General features: G+C 42.3%; 1 protein-coding gene across 3 annotated transcripts in view; it reads left to right on the forward strand.

Moving 5' to 3' along the window:
* agpat5 (1-acylglycerol-3-phosphate O-acyltransferase 5 (lysophosphatidic acid acyltransferase, epsilon)) overlaps positions 1–25570 on the forward strand; it is a 179093-nt gene that overhangs the window by 80129 nt on the left and 73394 nt on the right. For all 3 annotated transcript variants that reach the window (XM_068021532.1, XM_068021541.1, XM_068021552.1), the window contains exon 6: positions 22668–22829. In XM_068021532.1, the coding sequence (XP_067877633.1) occupies positions 22668–22829 (162 nt within the window). The remainder of the gene's footprint in view (positions 1–22667; positions 22830–25570) is intronic.

Below are 25570 nucleotides of genomic sequence, written 5' to 3' on the forward strand. Positions count from 1 at the left end.
TTTAAGTTATATATAGGCCAAATTAATAATTTACTTGCCTCTGCTGCCCCACCTTGTGCTGTGATGTCACTGGTGATTTTTTTTGCAGTGCAGCTCACAGACCACCCTTTTTAGTGCCTCACCCTTGGCCTTGCCCTGTGCTGTCACTCCGTGCATGGCCTTTAATAGTTAAAAACTTTTTAAAAATGCCTACTAGTGTGCTCATGCTTGGAAAAAAAGGCTTAATTTGAAGAGGCTTCTTGAATGGATGCAATCGGTGGAAACTCGCCGTATTCATAATTTCAGACTGGGTTCGTAGACAGGCTGGCTTCCACTGCAATGTTTTTGAAACCGGGGTTAATGATCGCAGAAACCCAAGATATGCTCGATTTAACTGGAACTTAAAGTTCCCCAATCTTTTATACTGGTTTGGCTGATTTCAGGTGAAAAATGGAAATTCTAGGCCCTAATGTTTATGTTGTGATCATGTGCTCTTCTTAAATTTACCTACCAATGGAAATAATCTGTGTTTATTTTGACCATTAAATTGAATACCTTAATCTTCAGTCTTGAGTGATACAGCCCTCGTAATTCCAGGCTCTCCTCATAACATGGATGACTCCTCCTTGGTATGCTGGTAAATTTGCATTGACTTTTTCTAAGGCTGTTAGATCTCTCTTGCATTAAGAAGCTCAGAAGTGCACACAAAACTACAAGCTGTAGCCATTTCATACAGTCATCTTTGTTTTTGTATTCATACAATCGCAATGTAAATTCCAAATTCCCATTTTCTTTCTTGATGACTTTTTTGAATATCTCCACTCATTTTTAAGGATCTGTGTATTTGCATACGTAGGTCATATGATTCCTCCACCACGTTGAGAAATTTGCCATTTCAAATTTTTCAATTCTTGAACTTGTTCCTAAAATATTTACTTTGCTGTTTTCACTGCCAACTCTTTCAATTATCTACCTATTCTCTGAACATGTCCATGTTTTGATAGTTTTCTGCACAATCCCTGGCAGCTTCCTGCTCCTTCCCTTTTTGTATCATGAAATCTTTAATATCCATCCTGCACTGTCAACACTCAGATTATTTATTTATAGAATAAAATTGCCCTGAGAAACATCTATTTACTGCTGTCCTTTGCTGTCTGCCTTTTAGCCATGTCTCTGTACTACATTTCCACATTTTTGCCATTTTCTCAGGTTTACTTATCCAGAATTTTATTAAATGCTTTCTAGAAGTCCATTTGACCTTTATCTGCATTTTCCCTTGTCTGTGTTTTCCATTATTTTCTCAAAAAAATTAAACATGACCAGTTCCATTTTGACTTTCTAATCTGGTGTTTATAAGTATTTGTTTACTTGATCAGTAATTAACCTGTAGTAATTTTCCTACTATTGACACAGCTTCTAATGTTTCTCTTTTTCAAACATTCAATCCCTTTAAATGACTTGATTTCTGCCTTGGTGGCCCCTTATGGTTCAGCATTCTAATAACCGACAACATCTTCTATTTATCTAGCCTGTAACATAATGAAATGCCCCAAGGCGCTTCACAGGAGCATTATAAAACAAAGTATAACACCGAGTCACAATAGGACATATTGGGCTGGATGTTACCAGGCTCATGACATCAGGCTCTGTGGGGTGGGGGTGGAATTCTTCCGACAGAGGCCTGCCAGTATGGCTAACTCCGGGAGGGTCCGGCCTGATCCTCCCGGGCAGCGGCCCCCACCCCCCCCCGCCCCCGCTGCTGCTGGGTGACGGGACCTGGATTTAAATATTTCAAATACCGAGATGAATAAATTTAAATCAACTTACCTTGAATCTCCCAGGCTTGCTGTGATCTTTGGCGTGGCAGCCGGCACTCTCGCGCCTTCAGTTCCTCGTTTGGGGGAAGCAGGCATGACACTTGTGGGGTGGCGGGAGAGGAGCTAAGATTTGTACTGCAGGCTAGCAGGGGGATGGGGTCAAATAAGCATAAGCAAATAAGTAGGGGATGGTGGGAAAGGGTGTACTTTCAATTTTGTGTTTCAAAAATGGCACCAGCGCTTGCGTACAGGCACCTGACTCCATTGCTGGTGATGGACAGCCCACCCCCTCCATGTGATTTGGGGGGAGGCAGGCCGCCCCAGCTAGTTAAATGAGCCATCGTGTGGGAGATCGCAGCGGCACTTCGGCATGCGGGCTGCCATTTTTTGAGCTCGCCATCGGGATTGGCGGCGGGCTCTTAAAATCCAGTCTATTAGGTCAGATGACCAAAATCTTGGTCAAAGAAGTAGGTTTTAAGGAGTTTCTTAAAGGAGGAAAGTAAAGTGGAGAGGGGGGAGAGGTTTAGAGAGGTATTCAAGAGGTTGGGGCCTAGGCAATTGAAGGCACAGCCACCAATGGTGGGGTGGTTAAAATCAGATGCTCAAGGCCAGAATTAGAGGAGCATAGATATCTTGGAGGGTTCTGGGGCTGGAGGGATTTGAAAACAAGGATGAGAATTTTTAAATCAAGATGTTGCTTGACCGGGAGCTAGTGTAGGTCAGCTAGCACAGGGGTGATGGGGGAACTGCGCTTTGTGTGGGTTAAGACACAGGTAGCTGAGTTTTTTTAGGTGATTTCAAGTTTATGGAGAGTAGAATGTGAGAGACCAGCCAGGAGTGCATTGGAATAGTCAAGTTTAGAGGTAATGAAGGCATGAATGAGAGTTTCAGCAGCAGATGAGCTGAGACAGGGGTGAAGTTGGGCGATGTCAGAGAGGTGGAAATAGGCGATCTTAGTGATGACACAACTTTGAGGTCGGAAGCTCATTGCGGGGTCACCATGTTTTTCAAGTTCAGACATTTGCCAGGGAGAGGGATGGAATTGGTAGCTAGGGAATGGAGTTTGGAGTGGGGACCGAAAACAGTGGCTTAGGTTTTCCCAATATGGACGAAATTTCTGCTCATCCAGTACTGGATGTTGGATAAGCAGTCTGATAATTTAGCAACAGTGAAGGAGTTGAGAGAAGTGGTGGTGAGTTAGAGCTGGGTCTCATCAGCAAACACGTGAAAACTACTGCTGTACTTTCGGATGATGTTGCCAAGAAGCAGCATCTAGATCAAATATAGGAGGGGGGGTAAGGATAGAACCTTGGGGGATGCCAGAGGCAATGGTGCAGGAGCAGGAAGATTTGTAGGTGATTCTTTGGCTGCAATTAGATAGATGAGAATGGAACCTGGTGAGAACAGTCCCTCCCAGCTGGACAACAGTGGAGAGGCATTGGAGGAGGATGGTGTAGTCAACCATGTCAAAGGCTGCAGACAGATCGAGAAGGACGCAGAGGGAAAGTTTACCTTTGTCATAGTCCCATAGGATGTGATTTGATCAGAGCTGTTTCAGTACTGTGGCATGGGCAGAAATCTGATTGGAGTTTTTGGAAAGATGGGAACAGATTTGAAAGGCGACAACATGTTCAAGGACTTTGGAGAGGAAAGAGAGGTTGGTGATGTGATTGTTTACAAGGGCAGTGGAGTCTAGGGTTTTTTTTTAGGAGAAGGATGATGGTAGATTTAAAGGACAGAGGGGACTACACCTGAAGAGAGAGAATTTTTTTACAGTATTGGCTAACATGGGGAGCAGGAGGGGAAGTGGGTGATCAGTTTAGTGGGAACAGGATGTGGGTCATATGGACAAAATAATCTCAGAGGGAATGAGGGGAGATGGGAGAGAAACTGGAGAAAGATGCGAGTTCAGGGCTAGGGCGGTGGGGAGCATTATAGGAAGTTTGGCCAGGTAGGTTGGCGGGAGGGAGGGATCTGATTGGATGGTCTTGATCTTAGTTACAAAGAAGGCCATGCCTCCAAAAATAAGTGTGAGGAGCTCAAGGGTGAAGAGGACAGGGGAGAGGGTTTTAAGAAGGCAGTTTGCAGCAGAGAAAAGAAGCCAGGGCTAGCTTTGCATTCCAAGATGATCCTGGAATAGTTTTAGCAGATGAGAGCAGGACCCAATAGTGTTTAAATAGTCCAGCCAGATCTGGCAGTGGATGGCTAAACCAGGTGTCCGCCCTATTCTTTCAAGTCTGGATCCCTTGGACTTAAGCGAGCGGAGATGAGGGCCATACCAGGGGAATGGCCAGAATGAGAGATACAGATCTTTTTATTGAGGACTTGGGCATCAAAGGTGGAGGTGAGGATGTGGTTGAGCAAATAAGTAGCTGCAGGAACGTGACGAATGGAGGGCCAACGTTTAGATTTTGAAAGTGCAGTTGTAAGTGAGCAGGGGGATAGTTTTTCTCAGGGACCGATACAGAATGAGCTAGGGTTGGGGCGTGGAATAGGGGATATGGGTGATGCAAGGTAGTGATCAGAGATGGCCTTTTCTTTAGTTGATAGGATGGAACTAGAAGACCATGTGAGATGGCAAGGTGGTCGTGAATATGGGTTGGGCAGTTTACATGCTTGGAGAGATTTATGGTGGATAAGAGAGCAGTAAACTCAGAGGAGAGAGAACATGATGAATTGAGATGGAGATTGAAATCACCGAGGATGAGAAGTCGTACGGTGCTGAGGGAGGAAAGCAGTGAAGATATCTCGGTGATAAAATTTTTCTCATACTTGGGAGGGTGGTAGAGAACGATGATTTTGAAAGAGAGGTGAGGATCTTCTGCTTAAAATTTAAATTTCCGTTTTCTGTTCTAGTGATGTATACCTTGCTACTAATTTACAACCAGTGGAAATTGCCTTTCACTATTTATCTCCTCAGCATCTCTTAAAAGTTTTTGGAAACTTCTGCAGCACCCCTTAATCCGCTATGTTCCACTGAAAAAGCTAATCTTTTTCACACCTTACTTTCAAGCTATAACCTCTTTCCTCTGGCATCATTCCAATGAATTTTCACTCCAATTCACACCTCTAATACCCTTCCTACAGTACTGCAGCTGTAGCCTGTATTATTGTCCATATTCTCCACTCAATACAATTTCACTTGTCCTTCACCGCAGGCTCTGTTGTATGTTAGGATTATATAATCTTACTAGTTTCTGCAGCCCAGGTCAAAACTAGTAGCTTTCTGAAGAGAAAGGTCTGAATGAGAGGGTCACATGTTGGTATAAATGACATTTTTTGCATGATGAGCTTATTCCCCAGGTGCTAGGCAAAGAAGAGCTAGACTCACTTGGGTGTGTGGATCATTGTTCTGATTTAAATGCTGAAGCACCTTTCCTACTTTCAAATATATATTTGTATCTCAACAACATTGTATAAATTTGTAATAGTGCAAGGTTAGTGGGATCCAAAGACAACAAATATTTTGTTCTCTGTGTATTGGTAAGTCGTACTCATTATCTTACACTAGCAATTTGCATAATTAATTCAACAAATTAATTATAAAAGGTTAAATCCCGATCAAAATACTTGGGTGACAATTAACAGAAGACTACCTTGTTCCTGTTTAATATGTGAAAATCAACAGGGATTGTTCTATTGTCTTTGCATCATTCAGTTTTATAACATCCTCTTCGGTTTCATTTTGGTGCTGTACTTCCCATGTTGAGTGAGTGGAGGCAACATTTTTGTTTTGCTCACTGTAGAATTTAACTACATTATTTGTCAGATGATACTGTGACATTCATAAGCTTGAATGCAAATATGTCATCGATCTAATAGCTTAATTTTATGTCCAATTTATATCTTTAACCAATGCTAAGCATCAAATATCTCTTGTTCCCGTGCACTAATTTTGTGTATTGTACAATAACATGTTAGGGAATTCCCACCATCAGTCTTTCTGTGTCAACTAACAGAGTATTTCAATAAGAAATTAATTCCCGATCAGTTTGAAATTCATTCTGACAGAATGGTAGCAATGCGTGGTCTGCTTTCAACTCTTCCCAGCTATGAGTTTGGCAAACGAACACATTTTAGATACTCTCATTCAATGCACTTTCCTACTTTGCCTCATGGAAATAGGATTATACTGAGGATGAGATTTTAAAATTTTAGTCACTGGGGGGACTGGGAGCTATAATGTAGGTCAGGAGTAATGGGGAAGTGGGATGTGGTGCACAACAGGATATGGACAGCATAGTTTTAGATGAGCTGATGTTTATGGAGGTTTGGATGCTAGCCAGGGAAGCATTGGAATAGCTGAGTCTGGAGTTGATAGTTATGGATGGAGGTTTCAATAACAGATGAGCTGAGGCAGGAACAGAGACGGGTGATATTACAAAGGTTGTCAGTTAGCGTTTTTTTGTGATGGAGAGTATACATGGTCGGAAGCTTAGCTCAGAGTCACATGGAATGCTGAGGTTGCGAGAGGTTTGGTCCAGCCTACGATGTGCAGTTGGTTGGGGAGAAGGATGGAATCGGTAACAAGGGTATGAAGTTCATCATCGGGGCCAAAGACCACCTGTCCATTCAGGCTTGGCATCAGCTGTTTAGGAATATTCCTTGTTTTTTTAGCACGTTACAAACGAGGCGGGAGGAGTGCACTGTTTATTCTAGTTCCACTTCTCCACTGGTCACCACATATATGAAACTTTTTTTCTACTTACCGATATATTCAGTCATAGACTCTATTTTTATCCCAGAATAAAACACACCAACCAGGTTTCTTTAATAAACAACAACATTTTCAATCTGTTATAAAGCAAATCTTAACCTGTAATGAAATAAAGCATAAACACACAGATTGAAATATTAAAGTTCCCTTTTTACCTTAGCCCCTTACACACACTCTCACACACACATACATCGGTTAACCAGAAAAATAAAGGGATTTGTGTTTTAGAGCTCTATTACAAAAAAAACCCACAAAATAACACTTGGGTTAAACACTTGCTAATTCTTGAAGAAGAAAGAGAAGATATGAGAAGCTGTCCTTTGTTTTGGTTTGGCGTCCCAAATGCGTATAGACGCCTGTCACTGCGATCTTCCTAGAACAGTTCTTTTCAGGTGACGTTGAAGATCAGTTTGGGTAGGCTTCCAAGAAATGCAGCAATAGAGGTTTCAGACACAGGCCTTACAGGAGAAATGCGGCAACAGTTTAGTCTGCTTCTTACACTTGCTTCTCAGCTTTTCAAGAACCGAAAAACTGGCAGGTTTTTTTGCAAAGAGCTGCAACAGACTGAGTTGGGATGGTTCATTCTTGTTGGCAAGGTGACTCTTTAACTCCTTTTCCAAACCACTGTTCATCCCCAATTGCCTTGTGTAACAATTCAAAGTGAAACCAATAACATTCCAGTAGTCAAGCCTCTTGACCTCTATAAATCTTGACCTGTCACTTCTCTGTAAACATCTTCCCCAAGTCAAAAGCTTCCCTTGCTGCGTAATTATTTGAAGACAGGTGCCATCCAGTAACTGTTTACAATTCACACCTCTCAGTGACCCTTGGAAAAAAAAACACATCCATGGATTCCTTTTCCGTTTTCAAGCACAAATTCTCAAAATTTATCAAAAAAATGGAAGCACTTGTAAACCACAAGAAACTGCTGTGATGAGCCTTGGACCCTCTGCTTTCAGTAAGTGTTGCCTTAATACAGTTGACTACACACCTCTTAATTTCGGTGAACAGAAAACCTCATCTCTGTTTCTGTGACCTTCCTACCATCAGATCAGCTACTGTTGGATTGTTTGGTATCCATGGAGACCACCGTAAAAGAAACCCCTTTGAATTTTGATTCTTAGATTTTGTGGAAGTGAATGCCACAGCCATATTAATAGTACATGAGACCATCTGTGCAAATTCAACTTTTGATCTTCTATTCCGCAAATGTTTGCTGATATATTTAATGTAAAATACGCTAAGATTTCAAGTTGACTTTGAGATGATGGATTTCTCAGTGGAAGAATTTGCCCTTTGGTGTCAGAATGGATCTTGTGATCCACTTTATCAAGAATTTGCCACTGTTGCTGTTGGAGGAATCCTGAAGACATTCCCATATCTTTGATTCGTGAAGACAAGTAAAATTGTGAAATCTTTTAAACTTAACTGAGCGTGTTCATGAAGTTGTACATTCTAAACCTCTCTGGCTCAGTAGAGCAGGGGTGGTGATGTACGCTGCTGAGCCACACAGATTAGGAACGTCCATGGTTCACTCCCTTCTGCTAGTGACAAAATGTTGATTGCAAACTCTTAGTTTTAAGTGAAAATTAAAGATTTATTTAGCAAACAGAGAAAAGTGAATAGAACTGATGACTTGCTCAGATTTTATTTTGGTCCTTTACAAGCCGCTACTTGGTACCTTCTGTGTAAATATACTTTAGGTTCTCAATCACATTGGAAAATGTGTTTCAGCTTTGGCTCAGTTGGTAACACTCTTGCATCTGATTTAGAAGGTTGTGGGTTCAAGTCCCACTCTAGAGTCTTGAGCATAAAGGCTGACCTGACCCTCCAGTGTAATACTGAGGGGATGCTACACGTCGGAGTTGCTGTCTTTCCGATGAGACCTTAAAGCGAGGCCACGTCGGCTCTGTCAGATGAATGTAAAAGATCCCATGGCACTATTTTGAAGATGAAGAGGGAGTTCTTGCTGGTGTCCTGGCTGATATTTATGCCCGAATCAACATTACTAGATTAGATTATCTGGTCATTATCACCTGTGGTAACTTGCTGTGTGCAAATTGCCTGCCACGTTTCCTTCATTACAACAGTGATTATACTTCAAAAGTACTTCATTGGTTGTAAAGCACTTGTAGGGGCACGACTAGTTGTAGCACCAATGAACTGTTGTCACATATGTTTTTAATTGTAATCTCTTTATAATGTTAATTTGATCTTCATACAATTTTCATTAAATTCACAATCAGCTTTTATAAAACAAAATCCAGACTCAAAACTGATGTGTAAGCAGGCATTTTTTAAATCTGCTTTGCAGTTAGTATTGAAAAGGAGGGAGATTGTTTGTTTTTGGAAGCACTGAAATGTTGAACCGTTTAAAGTACATGTAAGAATAAGTTAACGGCCTTTTAGTGGCTCATATGAAGTGTTTCATATTTTGATAATGGAGAAATGCAAGGTAATGATTTTGTCAGAGAGGTCTGGGCTTGACAAAAAGGCATTGTGTCTTTGGGAGGGGGAAGTGGATATGAAAGAGAACAGCATTTTTAATGAGGCTACTTTTTGAGCCTTGATCTTTTTATATCATACTGGGGTATGTGTTGTATTTATTTGGAGCTTCTCTGTGTTAGATAGCTTTGGGAACTCTCTCAGTAGTTGTCTGAACTGTATGGTAGCTGAGGGTAAGGAAGTTTAGGTCTCAGAGTTGTTCTGTAATAGCTGTCTTCTGATGTCCATCAAAATTTGTTGCTGGGCTACTGGGTAATAGAGTGGTTAAACCCCAGCTTTTCAACTTTGGGACCTGAGGTTATAATTCAGCTCCAACCTGGGAATGAAAGCCTCCTCCATATACTGGCTGTGAAGGTAGTCTGAACCCAGTTCTTAATACACGGGCCCACAACTGCTTTCCAGCAATCTGAGATGTGATATGAATATATTGTGTGGGAAATGAATTCCCATTAGTGCATTAGGAAGAAGAGTCTCCTCAACGGTTGGAACTAGGGTACATTGAGGCAAAATTAAAGCACTTTACTCTCAGCTGACTGTGGGAATGTTTGATACTGTATGGAAAAAAAAATGTTCCCCGATCAACACTGAAAGAATGAATTTATGGTAGTTTTGAGTTTGTTGCTTTCCTTGGCCCCTGATAGTTTATGCTCATTTTTATGATTCAGCATATATTAATGAAATGGGCAGGAAATTTTGGTGTACATAGACATTGGTAAAATGGGCGCACAAATTGGCATAATTTTGGGTGTAACATACCGATTACTTCCCCAAAGGAAATTCCACCCCACCGTTTCTAAAGCCACACGAGAAATAGACTTTTCTCAAAGAACCAGCTTTTGCTCCAAGAAAACTAAATGGCCCAGATGTTACAGTCGTAATGGCGTCATGACTCCTCTGAAAGTGACAGCAACTTCTGGAATACGCACAGACGCAGATAAATGCAGAAATTCAGAAGTTGCTGTCAGTGATTCTACACTTCTCCCAAGGGTATGCTGATGAGGACCCCAAGCATGCAATCGATTAGAAATCATTCAACTGACAAGAACTTCCATTGTTACACTATTTGTCTGACCGTAAATCTCCTTGAAGAAGTTAGGTTTAATGAGCTGTAACTGGGTTACTAATAACGTGCTAAGTTCATAAGTACTGCTGAACAGTCTCATTGCCCCTGAAACAGTAATTTTATATTTGTGGGATGTCAAATTCCTCCATTATAATAAAATCCACATTTTTAAATTTTTATAAGTTTGTTTGCTATTTTAGCTTCTACCATAATCCCATGTGTATGCCCCAAATCATTTATTTTGCTATCTGTAAAATGTAACATTAAAGTGAAGGGATGCAGTGTTTTTATGTCCTGGTTTTCTATCTGAGAATACTTCAATGTGATTGGCTGCTTGCCCTGCTTGATGACATCACTACTGCTGGATGCCTGGTAATCCCCATGATTTAGCTCCGATTCAAACTGATGTTGGGAAAGGGGACATTCACGCCATAGAGATTGCTAGATCTTTGTGGGCAGTTCTCTTTGAGGTCAGTAGCAAACACCTTTGCTTCGCTACTGACTGCAAAATCCAGTCCAATATTCTCTCGTCATTTGCAGACCACCATCAGTGTTGCTCCAGTACCTAGATGTCGTTCTATTGCTCTTTTCCTGTCAGTGAATTTCATTTGGCTGCCCCTATTCATGTAGGACTGGGAAACTGCGGTTATATAGGGGTGAATTTTACCGGCCCCCCGACGACGGGGGGGTGGGGTGGGGTGTGTCCAAAAAATGCCTCTGGGAGAGGCCCACCACGGCCTCAATGCCGGGAAGGCACCGCCCCTTATTACTGGCGGCAGTGAGGCCTCGTGGCAGCCCCCACCCCCCTGCTGCTCTGCGATGGGACATCCATTTGAATATCTTAAAATGAAGGAATAATTACTTACCTCGTCCCGATAGCCGTCCTGCTTCGATATTACGGCTGGTGGCCGGCACTCCCACGCCGTCAGATCTCCAACCAGAGATCTGATGAGGACACTGGTGAGGAGGGGACGAAGAGGTAAGTATCTCAGTGTGGGGGGAGGGGGGGGGGAGTGGGGTCAAACTTTCTTGATTGGTTGAGGGGGTGATGGGAAGGATTAAAGGTGAAAGTTTCTGAACTTTGGGGGAGGGGGGTGGTGGTGGGTGACGAAGGTCAGGTACTGAAGGTAAGTATTTTGGGGAGTGGGGGGGAGAGGGCAAGCATGACATGTAAGGCTATTAGTGGGTAGGAGAGGGGCTGGAAAGATTTTTAAAACTATTTTTAACACTTTTAAGTGCACTGCCTCTTTAAAAATTTATATTGCCATATTGGCCTCCAAGCCCTTTAAAAATGGCGCCTGCGTTGTGGCGTTGGACGCTGTTGCCGGGGACGGATCACCTGCCCCAATCATGCAAATGAGCCGCCGCATATAATATTGCAGTGGCTCAGCAGAGTAAAAGCTGCACGTGTGGGCCGCCATCTTAGAAGCTCGCTGCTGTAGTAAAGTTCAGCCCATAGTCTACTTGCACTGCTGTGGCGTGCAGGAGGTCGCAGTTAATGTATGCTTCCTTTACTGATAGAACTCTGGGGCAGCGTGTTATATACCTTGCGACTTCCAAAGGTTTTCTTTCTAATTGCAAGACACTGCTGTTTTCAGCTATGGCATTACAAGGCAATGCTTTAGTTTATATTTGAATTTATTTTTAAGAACAGAATTTGCTTCATTAGCATCTTCACCTCTTGTAGGTAAGCTCCCACACAAACAGGAGCAGTATTGGCACCAGCATGATGAGCATCACAATGCAGCAGTGGTACTACATATACTTCATAGTGATATTAGAATATCCATCGTGCCTTAATTTCCAAACTTTCTAGGTTAGCTGATCTGTCTTTTTCTGATGGAATTATTGAGCAACATCTGTTCCTTTTTTGTGTAGTTTGTGTGCAGGACAGCTTTATTCTAAGCGGTCTGTTGACATAAAGTGATCTCTAACATTTGTAGAGTTGCTGGTGGGTTTATGCTTTTATACTGCAAGGCTTCCCAGGCTTGTATTGACCTCTAAACCTTGGACATGTATCTAGTAATTTTTGTACTCGTGCCAGTTCTCCTGATGCTAATACTGTTTGGGTGATGATGCAGATTCTGGTTTCAATTTGTTGAGTTCTGAACAGTTTTATTAATCGGTTTGTGATGCAACCCTGCCTCTTGGAGTATTATCAAGTGCCTAACTTTATCCAAGGCTGTCAGTACTTTTTTTGTATAAAGGGATTCTACTTTAGCTGTGACTTGGTTATGCAAATTGCTTTATTTCTAAATTAAAATACAATTTTCACTTTTTTCTAGATATGCAGTTTTCTTAGATGTAAGTGTTATCTGAACAAATAGTTTTAAAATTATTGTGTAAAACTAGATTTTAGTTGGAATAGATGTAATGTTATGAATGGGGGTAGCTGTTTTACTCCCCATTGATTAAGAATCAACTCTTCTCTATTTTTGAGCTGAACTTTTGACCCCATATCCTTTCTGTTAAAAAGGCCACCTATTTTCTACTGCATTATATCAGCCAACAGTTCAGTTCATCCACAGTTCTGCTGCCTGTATCTTAGTCCGCACCAGGTTGCTACATGTTGAGGAGCACAGAGTTGCGAAACTGAGGCACTGCAGTGCCAGTATGATGAGTTTATACATGCAGTTTTGTTCTACATTTCTATGCCCCCATTTATAACGGAAAAGGTTGAACGTGTATGGGGCTATAATATTTTTAATATATAACCACCACTCTTTCTGGGTGTTGCATGCATTAGGTCGAGAGCAAATCTGGTCTTTCAGTGAAACAGGGTTAATAGGTATGAGAAAACCTGGGCACCCATATGTAACTCAGTCCCCAATTTAAAATCATACATTCTTACCATGCTTTATTTAAATTCCAAATTCCACAATTATAAAGGAAACCATGGCCTGAAATTTCCTGTAGGGCCATAATCGTGAAACTTGACCTGTGTTCAGCCCAATGTTAATTTACACTGAAATTTCATGTGGAACTAATTGGATTATGTGGAAGTGTTTTTTTTTTAAAAAAGTAATTGAAACATACTAAAGAAATGCCCTCTGCTTCTGTGATATATCTGATGGTTCCATAGAAAAATAGGAGCAGGAGTAGACTATTCGGCCCTTCGGGCCTGCTCCACCATTCAAGAAAGATCACGACTGATAGTCTAATTCAGAACCCTGTTCCCGCTTTCTCCCCATATCCCTTGATCCCTTTGGCATTTAGAAATATATCTGTCTCCTTCTTGAATATATTTAATGACTTGGCCTCCACTGCCTTCTGCGGTAGAGAATTCCACAGGTTCACCACCCTCTGAGTAAAGAAATTTCTCCTCATCTCTGTTCTAAATGGCATACCCCATATCCTGAGACTGTGACCCCCTGGTTCTGGACTCCTCAGCATTCGGGAACATCCTCCCTGCATCTAGTCTGTCCTGTCCTGTTAGAATTTTATAGGTTTCTATGAGATCCCCTCTCATTCTTCTAAACTTTAGTGAATATAGGACAAGTCGACCCAATCTCTCGTCATCCTGCCATCCCAGAAATCAGCCTAGTATAGCTTCTTTGTTCTTCCACCTTTCCCCCCCCCCAAGGCAAGAACATCCTTCCTCAGATAAGGAGACCAAAACTGAAAACTGCACACAATATTCCAGATGTGGTCTCACCAACCCTGTATAACTGCAATAAGACATCCTTGCTCCTGTACTCAAATCCTCTTGCAATGAAGGCCAATATACCATTCGCCTTCCTAACTGCTTGCTGCACCTGAACGCTTGCTTTCAGCAACTGGTGTACAAGGACACCCAGGTCTCGTTGCACCTCTCCCTTTGCCAATCTATCACCATTCAGATAATCTGCCTTTCTGCTTTTACAACAAAAGTGGATAACTCACATTTATCCACGTTATACTGCATTTGCCATGCATTTGCCCACTCACCCAACTTGTCCAAATCACATTGGAGTCTCTTTGCATCCTCCTCACAGCTCACTTTCCTCCCCAGCTTTGTGTCATCTGCAAACTTGGAAATGTTACATTTAGTTCCCTCACCCAAGTCATCAATGTATATTGTGAATAGCTGGGGCCCAAGCACTGATCCCTGCGGTACCCCACTAGTCACTGCCTGCCACCCGGAAAAAGACCCGTTTATTCCTACTCTCTGTTCCCTATCTGTCAACCAATTCTTAATCCATGCCAGTATATTACCCCCAATCCCATGTGCTTTAATTTTGCACAATAACCTCTTATGTGGGGCCTTATCAAAAACCTTCTGAAAATCCAAATACACCACATCCACCGGTTCTCCCTTATCTATTCTACTAGTTACATCCTCAAAAAACTCCAGTAGATTTATTAAGCATGATTTCCCATTCATAAACCCATGCTGACTTTGCCTAATCCCGTTTATGCTTTCCAGGTGTTCTGCTATCACATCCTTTATAACAGACTCTAGCAATTCCCCCACTATTGATGTAAGGCTAACAGGTCCCAAGTCTCTGAAATTCCATTGAAATTGGATTCTGAAAATAATCAACTCATAACGCATTGTATGATATTATAATCTGTGATTTGTAGACTGCTTGATTTAATGCTTCACAAACCACTGACCACCTCCAGGCGCGTATCCATTGTCTCTCGAGATAAGGAGGCCCAAAAGAGAAAAAAAGAATGATGTATATATGTTGAACTTTTTATTCTCATCACTTTAACCCTTTGCAATCCTGAGCAACTGGCGACTACGTCGATTCACCTATCGACTGCATTTATCCTTTTTTATAAAATAAAAACCTACCACTGTTGGACATCTATGCTACAACTAACAGTTTCCTTAAAAGTTTTGAAATGCAACCACGTAGCCATTCATTTAATCAGAATGGTTGTGACATTTAGGACCGGAGTGACTGTCAAGGTTTTTAAAAAAATAAACAAGTCGAATACAATTTCAGAGGCTAACGAATACACCTGTTGAGCAAACAAATTTGAGTCCTGCTTTTAGGTGTTTCTCAAATATCTTCCATATAAAAAAGATTTTCTTTTATGTGCCAGATAGTGGATGTAATTAAACGGAGCATCTGCTTTGTGTATTGCAAAAAGATGAGGCTGAGCATTTGCAACTATCTTCAACCAGAAGTGCTGAGTGGATGATCCATCTCGGCCCCTTCCTGAAGACCCCAGCATCACAGATGCTAGTCTTCAGCCAATTCGATTCACTCCGTGTGATAGCAAGAAACTGGATACTGCCAATGATATGGGCCTTGACAACATTCTGGAAATAATACTGAAGATCTGTGCTCCAGAACTTGCCACATTTCTAGCCAAGCTGTTCCAGTACAGCTACAACACTGGCATCTATCTGGCAATGTGGAAAATTGCCCAGGTATGTCCTGTACTCAAAAAGCAGGACAACTCTAACCCAGCCATTACTGTCCCATCAGTCCACTCTCAATCATCAGTAAAGTGATGGAAGTGTTGTCGACAGACTTGCTCAGCAATAACCTGCTCAGTGACACTCAGTTTGGGTTCCGTCAGGGCCACTCAGCTCCTGACCTCATTACAGTCTTGGTTCAAACATGGACAAAAGAGCTGAACTCAAGAAGTGAGGTGGAAGTGACTGCCCTTGATATCAAGACAGCATTTGACTGGGTATGGCATCAAGGAGCACGAGGAAAACTGGAGTCAATGGGAATCAGGGAAAATTCTCCACTGGTTGGAGTCGTACCTAGCACAAAGGAAGATGGTTATGGTTGTTGGAAGTCAATCATCTCAGCTCCAGGACATCACTGCAGGAGTTCCAACCATCTTCAGCTGCTTCATCAATAACCTTCCTTCATTCATAAGGTCAGAAATGGGGAGGCTCGCTGATGATTGTGCAATCTTCAGCACCATTCGCAACTCCTCAAATACTGAAGCAGTCCGTGTAGAAATGCAGCAAGACCTGGACAATATCCAGGCTTGGGCTGATAACTGGCAAGTAACATTCACGGCACACAAGTGCCAGGAAATGACAATCTCCAACAAGAGAGAATCTAGCCATCTCCCCTTGAAATTCAATGGCATTGTGATCGCTGAATCTCCCACTGTCAACATCCTGGGGGTTACCATTGACCAGAAAGTGAACTGGAGTAGCCATATAAATACCGTGCCTGTAAGAACAGATCAGAGGCGAGGAATCCTGCGGTGAGTAACTCGCCTCCTGACTCTCCAAAGCCTGTCCACCATCTACAAGTCAGGAGTGTGATGGAATACTCTCCACTTGCCTGAATGGGTGCTGCTCCACTCAAGAAGCTCGCCACCAGCCAGGACAAAGCAGCTCCCTTGATTGGCATTCCATCCACAAACAGTCACTCCCTCCACCACTGACACACAGTAGCAACAGTGTGTACCATCTACAAGATGCACTGCAGAAACGCAACAAGGCTCCTTCGACAGCACCTTGCAAACCCATGATCTCTACCATCTAGAAGGACAAGGGCAGCAAATGTATGGGAACACCACCACCTGCAAGTTCCCCTCTAAGCCACACACCACCCTGACTTGGAAGTATATCACCATTCCTTCACTGTTGCTGGGTCAAAATTCTGGAACTCCCTTCCTAACAGCACTGTGGGTGTACCTACCCTACATGGACTGCAGCGATTCAAGAAGGTAGCTCACCACCACTTTCTCAAGGACAGTTAAGGATGGGCAACAAATGCTGGCCTAGCCAGCGATGTCCACATCCCAGTAATGAATTTTTAAAAATTAAATTGGAACGAAAAAGCTAGTATTAATATTGATATTTGATTGTTCAAAAACAAATTGCAGTTGGCAGCTTTAGACTCTAATCGGCCTATATTTTTCATGTTGACTGAGAATTGTAGCTTATAACTTTGCTCTTTAATTGAAACAAGGCATTTGCATGTTTTTTAACTGAGTTATTTGTACCTTTTACTCAGTGTAATTTGGTGATCTAAACAACTCAATAAGCTTGTGCAAAATTGTATCGCTACTAAAGATTTGTATTATGCACATAATTTAGAATCCAGGTGTTCATTTGAGTTTTTCAGAAATAGTTTACATATAAGCTGCTATTTTGTGGCTGATCTTTATTGGAGTTCTTTGAATTTACCTTGCTGATGACTTACATTTGCTGTTAATTCACTGATAAAACAGTGAAAACTGATAGTTCTAAACCTGTTTAATTCACTAACACAATCCAATGCTGTCAGTTTCCTCCTCTTTGGCAACTGTCTCACTGCTAATTTATGTTTTTGTTTATACTGCTGTTTATATATTTTGCCTTGTTAAATATACCTTTTAATAAACATGTAAATCTGTTATTGTGTGAGAGTGAATTCCAAGATTGGGATTGTTTTTGACGATCTTGAGCATAAATTCAAAGAAATTTTGTGTGCCTAAAATTCTGGGTGTAAACTTGCACCCTTTCTGAACCTGCATGGGACAGGACAGTACTAATGAGTAGTTGAGGGTCTGGGTGAAGGTCTCCTAGAATCATTGCAAAAGATTGAGTGAATTCGGGTGTAAGTCACTCAATGCCTGCATTTCCTTGATCTTTTGCACTGGAAATGAGTATTGCACCACAATTATGCAGTATTTCAGCTACAAATTGACTAGCTGTTCTGGGCCCATCTGTGTAAACTTCTTGTGTTTTCATTAAAATCTCCCAATTCATTGAGGGTGAGCGTAATTATAGCGTGACCAGTTTTAAATAGGCAATTTCTATTATAACTGTGCATATATTCATTTATAATGGGAGAAATTTGACAGGAAATGTGCAGGCATAAGACAAAGTATGTAATATTGCTTGACTTGATGTGACAGTGCAACAATTTTAAGCAGATTTCAGGGATTATAATTACTCCTACAGTGTGAGTATTAAGAAAATAATCTGTTTTAAAGTTACCATAAAATCTTTGCACAAGAAACCTCACTTTATAGTGCATCCTAAAAATGCTCATTGCCCAGTGGGGGTGGAAGAAAAATTATTCATCATCATGCCTGTAACCATTATTATAACATTTTTATGGCATAAGTGTGGCCCTTTAGAGCTTTAAAATACTTAAATAAATCTGCAATGTCTTTTATTAAATATCAGATCCTGCCATATGACCTACTGTTCTATTGTTAGGATCATGAGTTTGATATGAAATATCTTTACCTCGGAAAGTGTCGAAGAGTGAAGTGAGAAAGGCAAGCACGTCAATGAACACAAACCTGTAATGTTTTGGGTGGCACAGTTTTAAGTTGTTACATAATTTCATTTAATAGATGACATGAAAGTCTCCAGATATGATTGACAAAACATAAAGGCGTTTTCTTTTTGATTTCTAGTAACTATAGAATATAGGTGCAGTAACTCATTCCTGAGTGAGATTAGGATCAATTTCATTTTTTTTTATTCATTCATGGAATGTGGACGTCGCTGGCTTGGCCAGCATTTATTGCCGATCCCTAATTGCCCTTGAGTGGTGAGCTGCCTTCTTGAACTGCTGCAGTACATGTGGGATAGGTACACCCACAATACTGTTCAGAAGGGAGTTCCAGGATTTTGACCCAGCGACAGTGAAGGAACGGCGATATAATTCCAAGTCAGGATGGTGTGTGACTTGGAGGGGAACGTGCAGGTGATGGCATTCCCATGCATTTGCTGCCCTTGTCCTTCTAGTTGGTAAAGGTCGCGGGTTTGGAAGGTGCTGTCTAAGGAGCCTTGGTGCATTGCTGCAGTGCATCTTGTAGATGGTACACATTGCTGTCACTGTACGTCGCTGGTGGAGGGAGTGAATGTTTGTAGATGGTGTGCCAATCAAGCAGGCTGCTTTGTCCTGGATGCTGTCGAGCTTCTTGAGTGTTATTGGAGCAGCACCCATCCAGGCAAGTGGAAAGTATTCCATCACACTCCTGATTTGTGCCTTGTAGATGGTAGACAGGCATTGGAGAGTCAGGAGGTGAGTTACTCGCCACGGGATTCCTAGCCTCTGACATGCTCTTGTAGCCACGGTATTTATATGGCTACTCCAATTCACTTTCTGGTCAATGGTAGCCCCTGGATGTTGATAGTGGGGGATTCAGTGATGGTAATGCCATTGAATATCATGGGGAGATGGTTAGATTCTCTCTTGTTGGAGATTGTCATTGCCTGGCGCATGTGTGGCGTGAATGTTACTTGCCGTTTATCAACCCAAGCCTGGATTTTGTCCAGATCTTGCTGTATTTCTACACTCTGACTGCTTCACTATCTAAAGAGTCACGAATGGTGCTGAACGTTGTGCAATCATCAGCGAACATCCCCACTTCTGACCTTATGATTGAAGGAAGGTCACAGATGACGCAGCTGAAGATGGCTGGGCCTACAACACTACCTGAGGAACTCCTGCATTGATGTCCTGGAGCTCAGATGATTGACCTCCAACAACCACAACCATCTTCCTTTGCGCTAGGTATGACTCCAACCAGCGGAGAGTTTTCCCCCTGATTCCCATTGACTTCAGTTTTGCAAGGGCTCCTTGATGCCATACTTTGTCAAATGCTGCCTTGATGTCAAGGGCAGTCACTCTCATCTCACCTCTTGTGTTCAGCTCTTTTGTCCATGTTTGAACCAAGGCTGTAATGAGGTCAGGAGCTGAGTGGCCCTGGCAGAACCCAAACTGAGTGTCACTGAGCAGGTGATTGCTAAGCAAGCACTGCTTGATGGCACTGTTTTTGACCCCTTCCATCACTTTACTGATGATTGAAAGTAAACTGATGGGACGGTAATTGGCCAGTTTGGACTTTTAATGCTTTTTGTGTACAGGGCATACCTGCTGGGCAATTTTCCACATTGCTGGGTAGATGCCAGTGTTGTAGCTGTACTGGAATAGCTTGACCAAGGGTGCAGCAAGTTCTGGAGCACAGGTCTTCAGTACTATTTCCGGAATATTGTCAGGGCCCATAGCCTTTGCAGTATCCAGTGCCTTCAGTCGTTTCTTGATATCATGCAGAGTGAATCGAATTGGCTGAAGTCTGGCCTCAGTGATGCTGGGGACTTCAGGAGGAGGCCAAGATGGATCAACAACTCAGCACTTCTGACTGAAGATTGTTGCAATTTCTTCAGCCTTCTCTTTTGCACTGATGTGCTGGGCTCCCCCATCATTGAGGATGGGGATATTTGTGGAACCAACTCCTCCAGTTATTTGTTTAATTGTCCACTACCATTCATGGCTGGATGTGGCAGGACTGCAGAGCCTAGATTTGACCCGTTGGTTATGGGGTCACTTAGTTCTGTCTAGCGCATGCTTCTTATGCAGTTTGGAACACAAATAGTCCTGTGCTGTAGCTTCGCCAGGTTGATACCTCATTTTGAGGTATGCCTGGTGCTGCTCCTGGCATGCCCTCCTGCACTCTTCTTTGAACCAGGGTTGATCTCCTGGCTTGAAGGTAATGGTAGGGTGGGGGATATACTGGGCCATGAGGTTACAGATTGTGGTTGAGTACAATACTGCTGCTGCTGATGGTCCACAGTGCCTCGTGGATGCCCAATTTTGCATTGCTAGATCTGTTCAAAATCTATCCCATTTAACACAGTGGTAGTGCCACACAACACGAAGGAAGGTATCTTCAGTGTGAAGGCGGGACTTCATCTCCACAAGGACTGTGTGGTAGTCACTCTTACCAATACTGTCATGGACAGATGCATCTGCGGCAGGCAGATTGATGAGGCTGAGGTCAAGTATGTTTTCCCCTCTTGTTGGTTCCCTCACCACCTGCCACACACCCAGTCTAGCAGCTACGTCCTATAGGACTCGGCCAGCTCTGTCAGTAGTGGTGCTACCGAGCCACTTTTGGTGATGGACATTGAAGTTCCCCATTCAGAGTATATTCTGTGTCCTTGCCATCCTTAGTGTATCCTCCAAGTGGTGTTCAACATGGAGGAGTACTGACTCATCTGCTGAGGGAGGGCGATAGGTGGTAATCAGCAGGAGGTTTCCTTGCCCATGTTTGACCTGATGCCATGAAACTTCATGGGATCCAGAGTCAATGTTGAGGACTCGACAGCGCAACTACTTCCTGACTGTGCACCACTGTGCTGCCACCTCTGGTGGGTCTGTCCTGCTGGTGGAACAGGACATACCCGGGTATGGTGATGGTAGTGTCTGGGACATTGGCTGTAAGGTATGACTAAGTCAGGCTGTTGCTTGACTAGTCTGTGAGACAGCTCTCCCAACTTTGGCACAAGCCCCCAGATTTTAGTGAGGAGGACTTTGCAGGGTCAATGGGGCTGGGTTTGCCGTTGTCGTTTCCGGTGCCTAGGTCGATGCCGGGTGGTCTGTCCGGTTTCATTTTTATTGACTTCATAGCAGTTAGATACAACTGGGTGGCTTGCTAGGCCATTTCAGAGGGCATTTAAGAGTCAACCACGTTGTTGTCGTTGTTGGTGTCTGTTGTTACACTAATATTTGGGATAAAAGTACTTTATGAAAATGGTTGCTCGAAAAATAAAATAAAATTGAATGATGCAAAGTGTATTATGCTTTGACAGTGAGTTTAAACAAGAACTGATGGCCTTTTGTTTTGCCAAGCATATTTGAAGACTTTCATATCATGCCAAATGAAATACAACTTCAACCAGTGCCACCCAGAACATTGCACATTTGTACTCAGTGTCTATTGTGCTGACCTTTCATATTTCACTGTTATGCACTTCCAAAGGTGGTAATATATCACATCAAACCCATTATCCTAAAAATAGAGTTGTCTTTCAAGAAGTAGGTTCTGATATTTAACACAAGATGTGACAAATGAGGAATTGCAGTTAACATCAGCTGCAGATCTGATCCCACAGCTGGGATGCTTTGTCATTAGTTTCAACCTTTTACGTATTTTACTCCATTGTTTTAGACGTAATGGGCTGAGTTTTATGAGTGCGCTGCAGTTTGCGGCGGCGCACTCTAAAAACGGCATGCATCCTGCGTGGATTTGCTGTCCGTGAGTCCCTGCCATATTATGTGCGGGGGCTCATTTAAATAGAGGGGGCGGCCTCCGCGTCCCCGGTAACGGCATCCGGCGCCACCGCACAGGCACTGGAGCCATTTTTAAAGGGCTTTAAGCCCTTACAAATAAGTGTAATTTTTAAAGGGAAAATAGAAATGATTTTTATTGCATATAAGAATAAGTGATGGAGGCTGTTCCCCAACTCCCCCAATGGTCATTTCAGGCAATGAAAAGACCATCAATTGGTTGTTCAAATACCTAAACATTCCCTCCGAAACTTCAGTCTTTTGCCCTCCACCCCTCCCGCCCCAGGGTCTCGCCTGGAACACCGTATGGCGTTCCAAAGGCGCATGGAGGTTGTAAAATCGGTGTGGGACGGCTGCTGCCTGCAAGTAAGTTTATTTACATATTTTAAATGTTAATTCAAATATGCTGGTGAAGGGCCCGCCACATTTTACCAGCGGCACCGGGCCCTTCTCAATGTCGCGGGTCGAGGCGGGCCTCTCCCCGCAGCATTTTACCAGCCCCCACGCCGCGATTCGCGCCGTCGAGGGGCCAATAAAATTCAGCCCAATTTGGAATGTCAATATTTCCCTTCCTAGTTGTAAACATTTCTTCCACTGTTTTCCAGGGCTGCCAGAACTAAGACATGCAATGTCACCGCGCGTGAAGGCAACACGAGTAGCCATTAACACAATGAGGGGCCACCTAGATGCAGTGTATGATATAACTGTTGCATACGAAGGAACGATAAATAGTAATGGACGCCGGGCAACAGCTCCATCTATGCCTGGTAAGCATTTCCATTTTGTCTGTTACATGTTCTTTACGTGAGTTTTAATCTCTAGACAAGATAACCAGGAAATCCAGAAATGTAATTAGCATACTGATAGCATTGGCAAAGGAAAATTGTGTGAGTAATCTCTGGATTATTACCTGAGCCACGTGCAAGCTGGCATAGGCGAATAAGATTAGAGAAATAAATGTGTGGCTCAAAGATTGGCTGGTAGAAGTGGGTTCTCATCTGTGGGGCACAGACATCAGTACTGCTGAAGTGGAGGCTGTACCATTGGGGCTGATGTTCTAGTGAGCTGCATAACTAGGGAGTTAGAGAGGGTTTTAAACTAAATAGTAGGGGCAAGGGATCAAATTTGGGAAGATGTGGTAAATCGAAGAGTAGAGACAAGGCAAGAGATAAAGGTATTAATATGGGAAATGATAAACAGACCGTGACAGGAAGGGACAGAGGGTACAAATCTCAGAGTAAATCAGCAGTCAAGGCTAGATGTTACAAAAATAATAAAAGGTCAAAACTAAAGGCTCTGTATCTGAATGCACATAGCATTCAAAACAAAACAGATGAACTGATAGCGCAAATAGAAATAACTAAGTACATTCTGATAGCTATTGCAGAGACACGGCTGCAGGGTGACATAGATTGGGACCTGAATATTGAAGGGTACATGACATTTAGGAAGGACAGGAAGCTGGGAAAAGGTGGCTCTGTTAATTAATGATGGTATTAGCACATTAGAGAGGGATGACCCAAGTTCAGGAAATCAGGATGTAGAAGCAGTTTGGATAGAGATGAGAAATGATAAAGGTAAGAAGTCACTTGTGGGAGTGGTGTACAAGCCCCTTAACAATAATCACACTGTAGGAAAGAGTATAAACGAAGAAAGAATGGGAGCTTCTCAGAAAGATACGGCAGTTATCATGGAAGATTTTAATTTGCATATAGACTGGAAGAATGAGATGGGCAAAGGTAGCCTAGATGAGGAGTTCATTGAATGTTTTCGAGACAGTTTGTTAGAACAGCACGTCCTGGAGCCAACCAGAGAGCAGGTTATACTAGACCTGGTATTGTGCAACGAGATAGGATTAACTGATGACCTCATAGTGAAGGCACCCCTAGGTAGCAGCAAGCATAATATGATTGAATTTTATATTCAGTTTGTGAGAGAGAAGAATGGTAGATTAGTATTTTAAACTTAAACAAGGGTGATTATGAGGGCATGAAAACAAGCTAGCTAAAGTGAACTGGCAAATCAGGTTAAGGGATAGGTTAATAGAGATGCAGTGGCAGACATTTAAGGGGATATTTCAGAATTCACAGAATAGATACATTCCAATGAGAAAGGAAAATTCCAAGGGGGATGACCCACCATCCGTGGTTAACTCAACAAGTTAAAGATAGTATCAAACCTAAAGAAAAAGCATATAATTGCGCAAATATTTGTGGCAGGTCAGAAGCTTGGACAGAATATAAAAACAGCAAGGAATGACAAAAAGATTAATGAGGGAAAAATTAGGGTACGAGAGAAAACTAGCTGGAAATATAAAAGCAGATAGTAAGAGTTTCTACAGATATTTAAAAAAGAAAAGAGTTAACAAAGTGAACATTGGTCCTGTAGGAAGTGAGTCTGGGGAATTAAGGGAAAGTAAGGAGATGGCAGAGGAATTGAACAGATATTTGTATCGATCTTCACTATCGAGGATACAAATAATATCCCAGCAATAGCTGTAAATCAGGAAATGGAAGGGAGGGAGGAACTCAAGAAAATTACTATTACTAGGGAAGTGGGACTGAGAAAATTGCTGGAGCTGCGGGCTGACAAGTCCCTGGGTCCTGATGGACTTCATCCTAGGGTCCTAAAAGAAGTGGTTAGTGAGCTAGTTGATGCGTTGCTTTTAATTTCCCAAAATTCCTTCGATTTGGGGAAGATTCTATTAGATTGGAAAATAGCAAATGTAACTCCTTTATTCAAAAAAAGGAGGGAAACGGAAAGCGGGAAACTACAGGACTGTTAGTTTAACATCTGTCATAGGGAAAAAGTTAAAAACTGTTATTGAAGGCGTTATGGCAGGGCACTTAGAAAAACTGAAGGTAATCAGGCAGAGTCAACATGGTTTTGTGAAAGGGAAATCATGTTTAACTAATTTATTGGAGTTCTTCGAAGAAGTAACATGTGCTGTGGATAAAGGGGAACCTGTGGATGTACTCCACTTAGATTTTCAGAACACATTGGATAAGGTATCACATCAATGGCTATTGCGGAAAATAAAAGCTCATGGTATAGGAAGTACATATTGGCATGGAGAGAAGATTGGCTAGCTAACAGGAAACACAGAGTAGGCATAAATGGGTCATTTTCTGTTTGGCAAGATATAACGAGTGGTGTGCCGCAGGGATCCGTGCTGGGGCCTCAACTTTTTACAATTTATATAAATGACTTAGATGAAGAGACTGAAGGAATGGTTGCTAAATTTGTTCATGACACTGTTATGACCAAGACTGGAGTAATACACTGTTAATTCAGTCCCATTACTCCACAGGTCACAGCATATTTGTAAAGTTTACTACCTACCGGAAAGTAGCCAAATTAAACACACTATTTGGCCTCCAGAATAAAGCACACCAAACCAGGTTTCTTTAAACAACAACAAAAATAACTTTATTAATAAAGTAAGTCTTAAACAATAATGAGATAACTTTATATGTGAAAAGATGTTATAACTCCTTATTCTTCCTAA

The sequence above is a fragment of the Heterodontus francisci genome, chromosome 3 (assembly GCF_036365525.1).
Source record: "Heterodontus francisci isolate sHetFra1 chromosome 3, sHetFra1.hap1, whole genome shotgun sequence".
NCBI lineage: Eukaryota > Metazoa > Chordata > Chondrichthyes > Heterodontiformes > Heterodontidae > Heterodontus > Heterodontus francisci.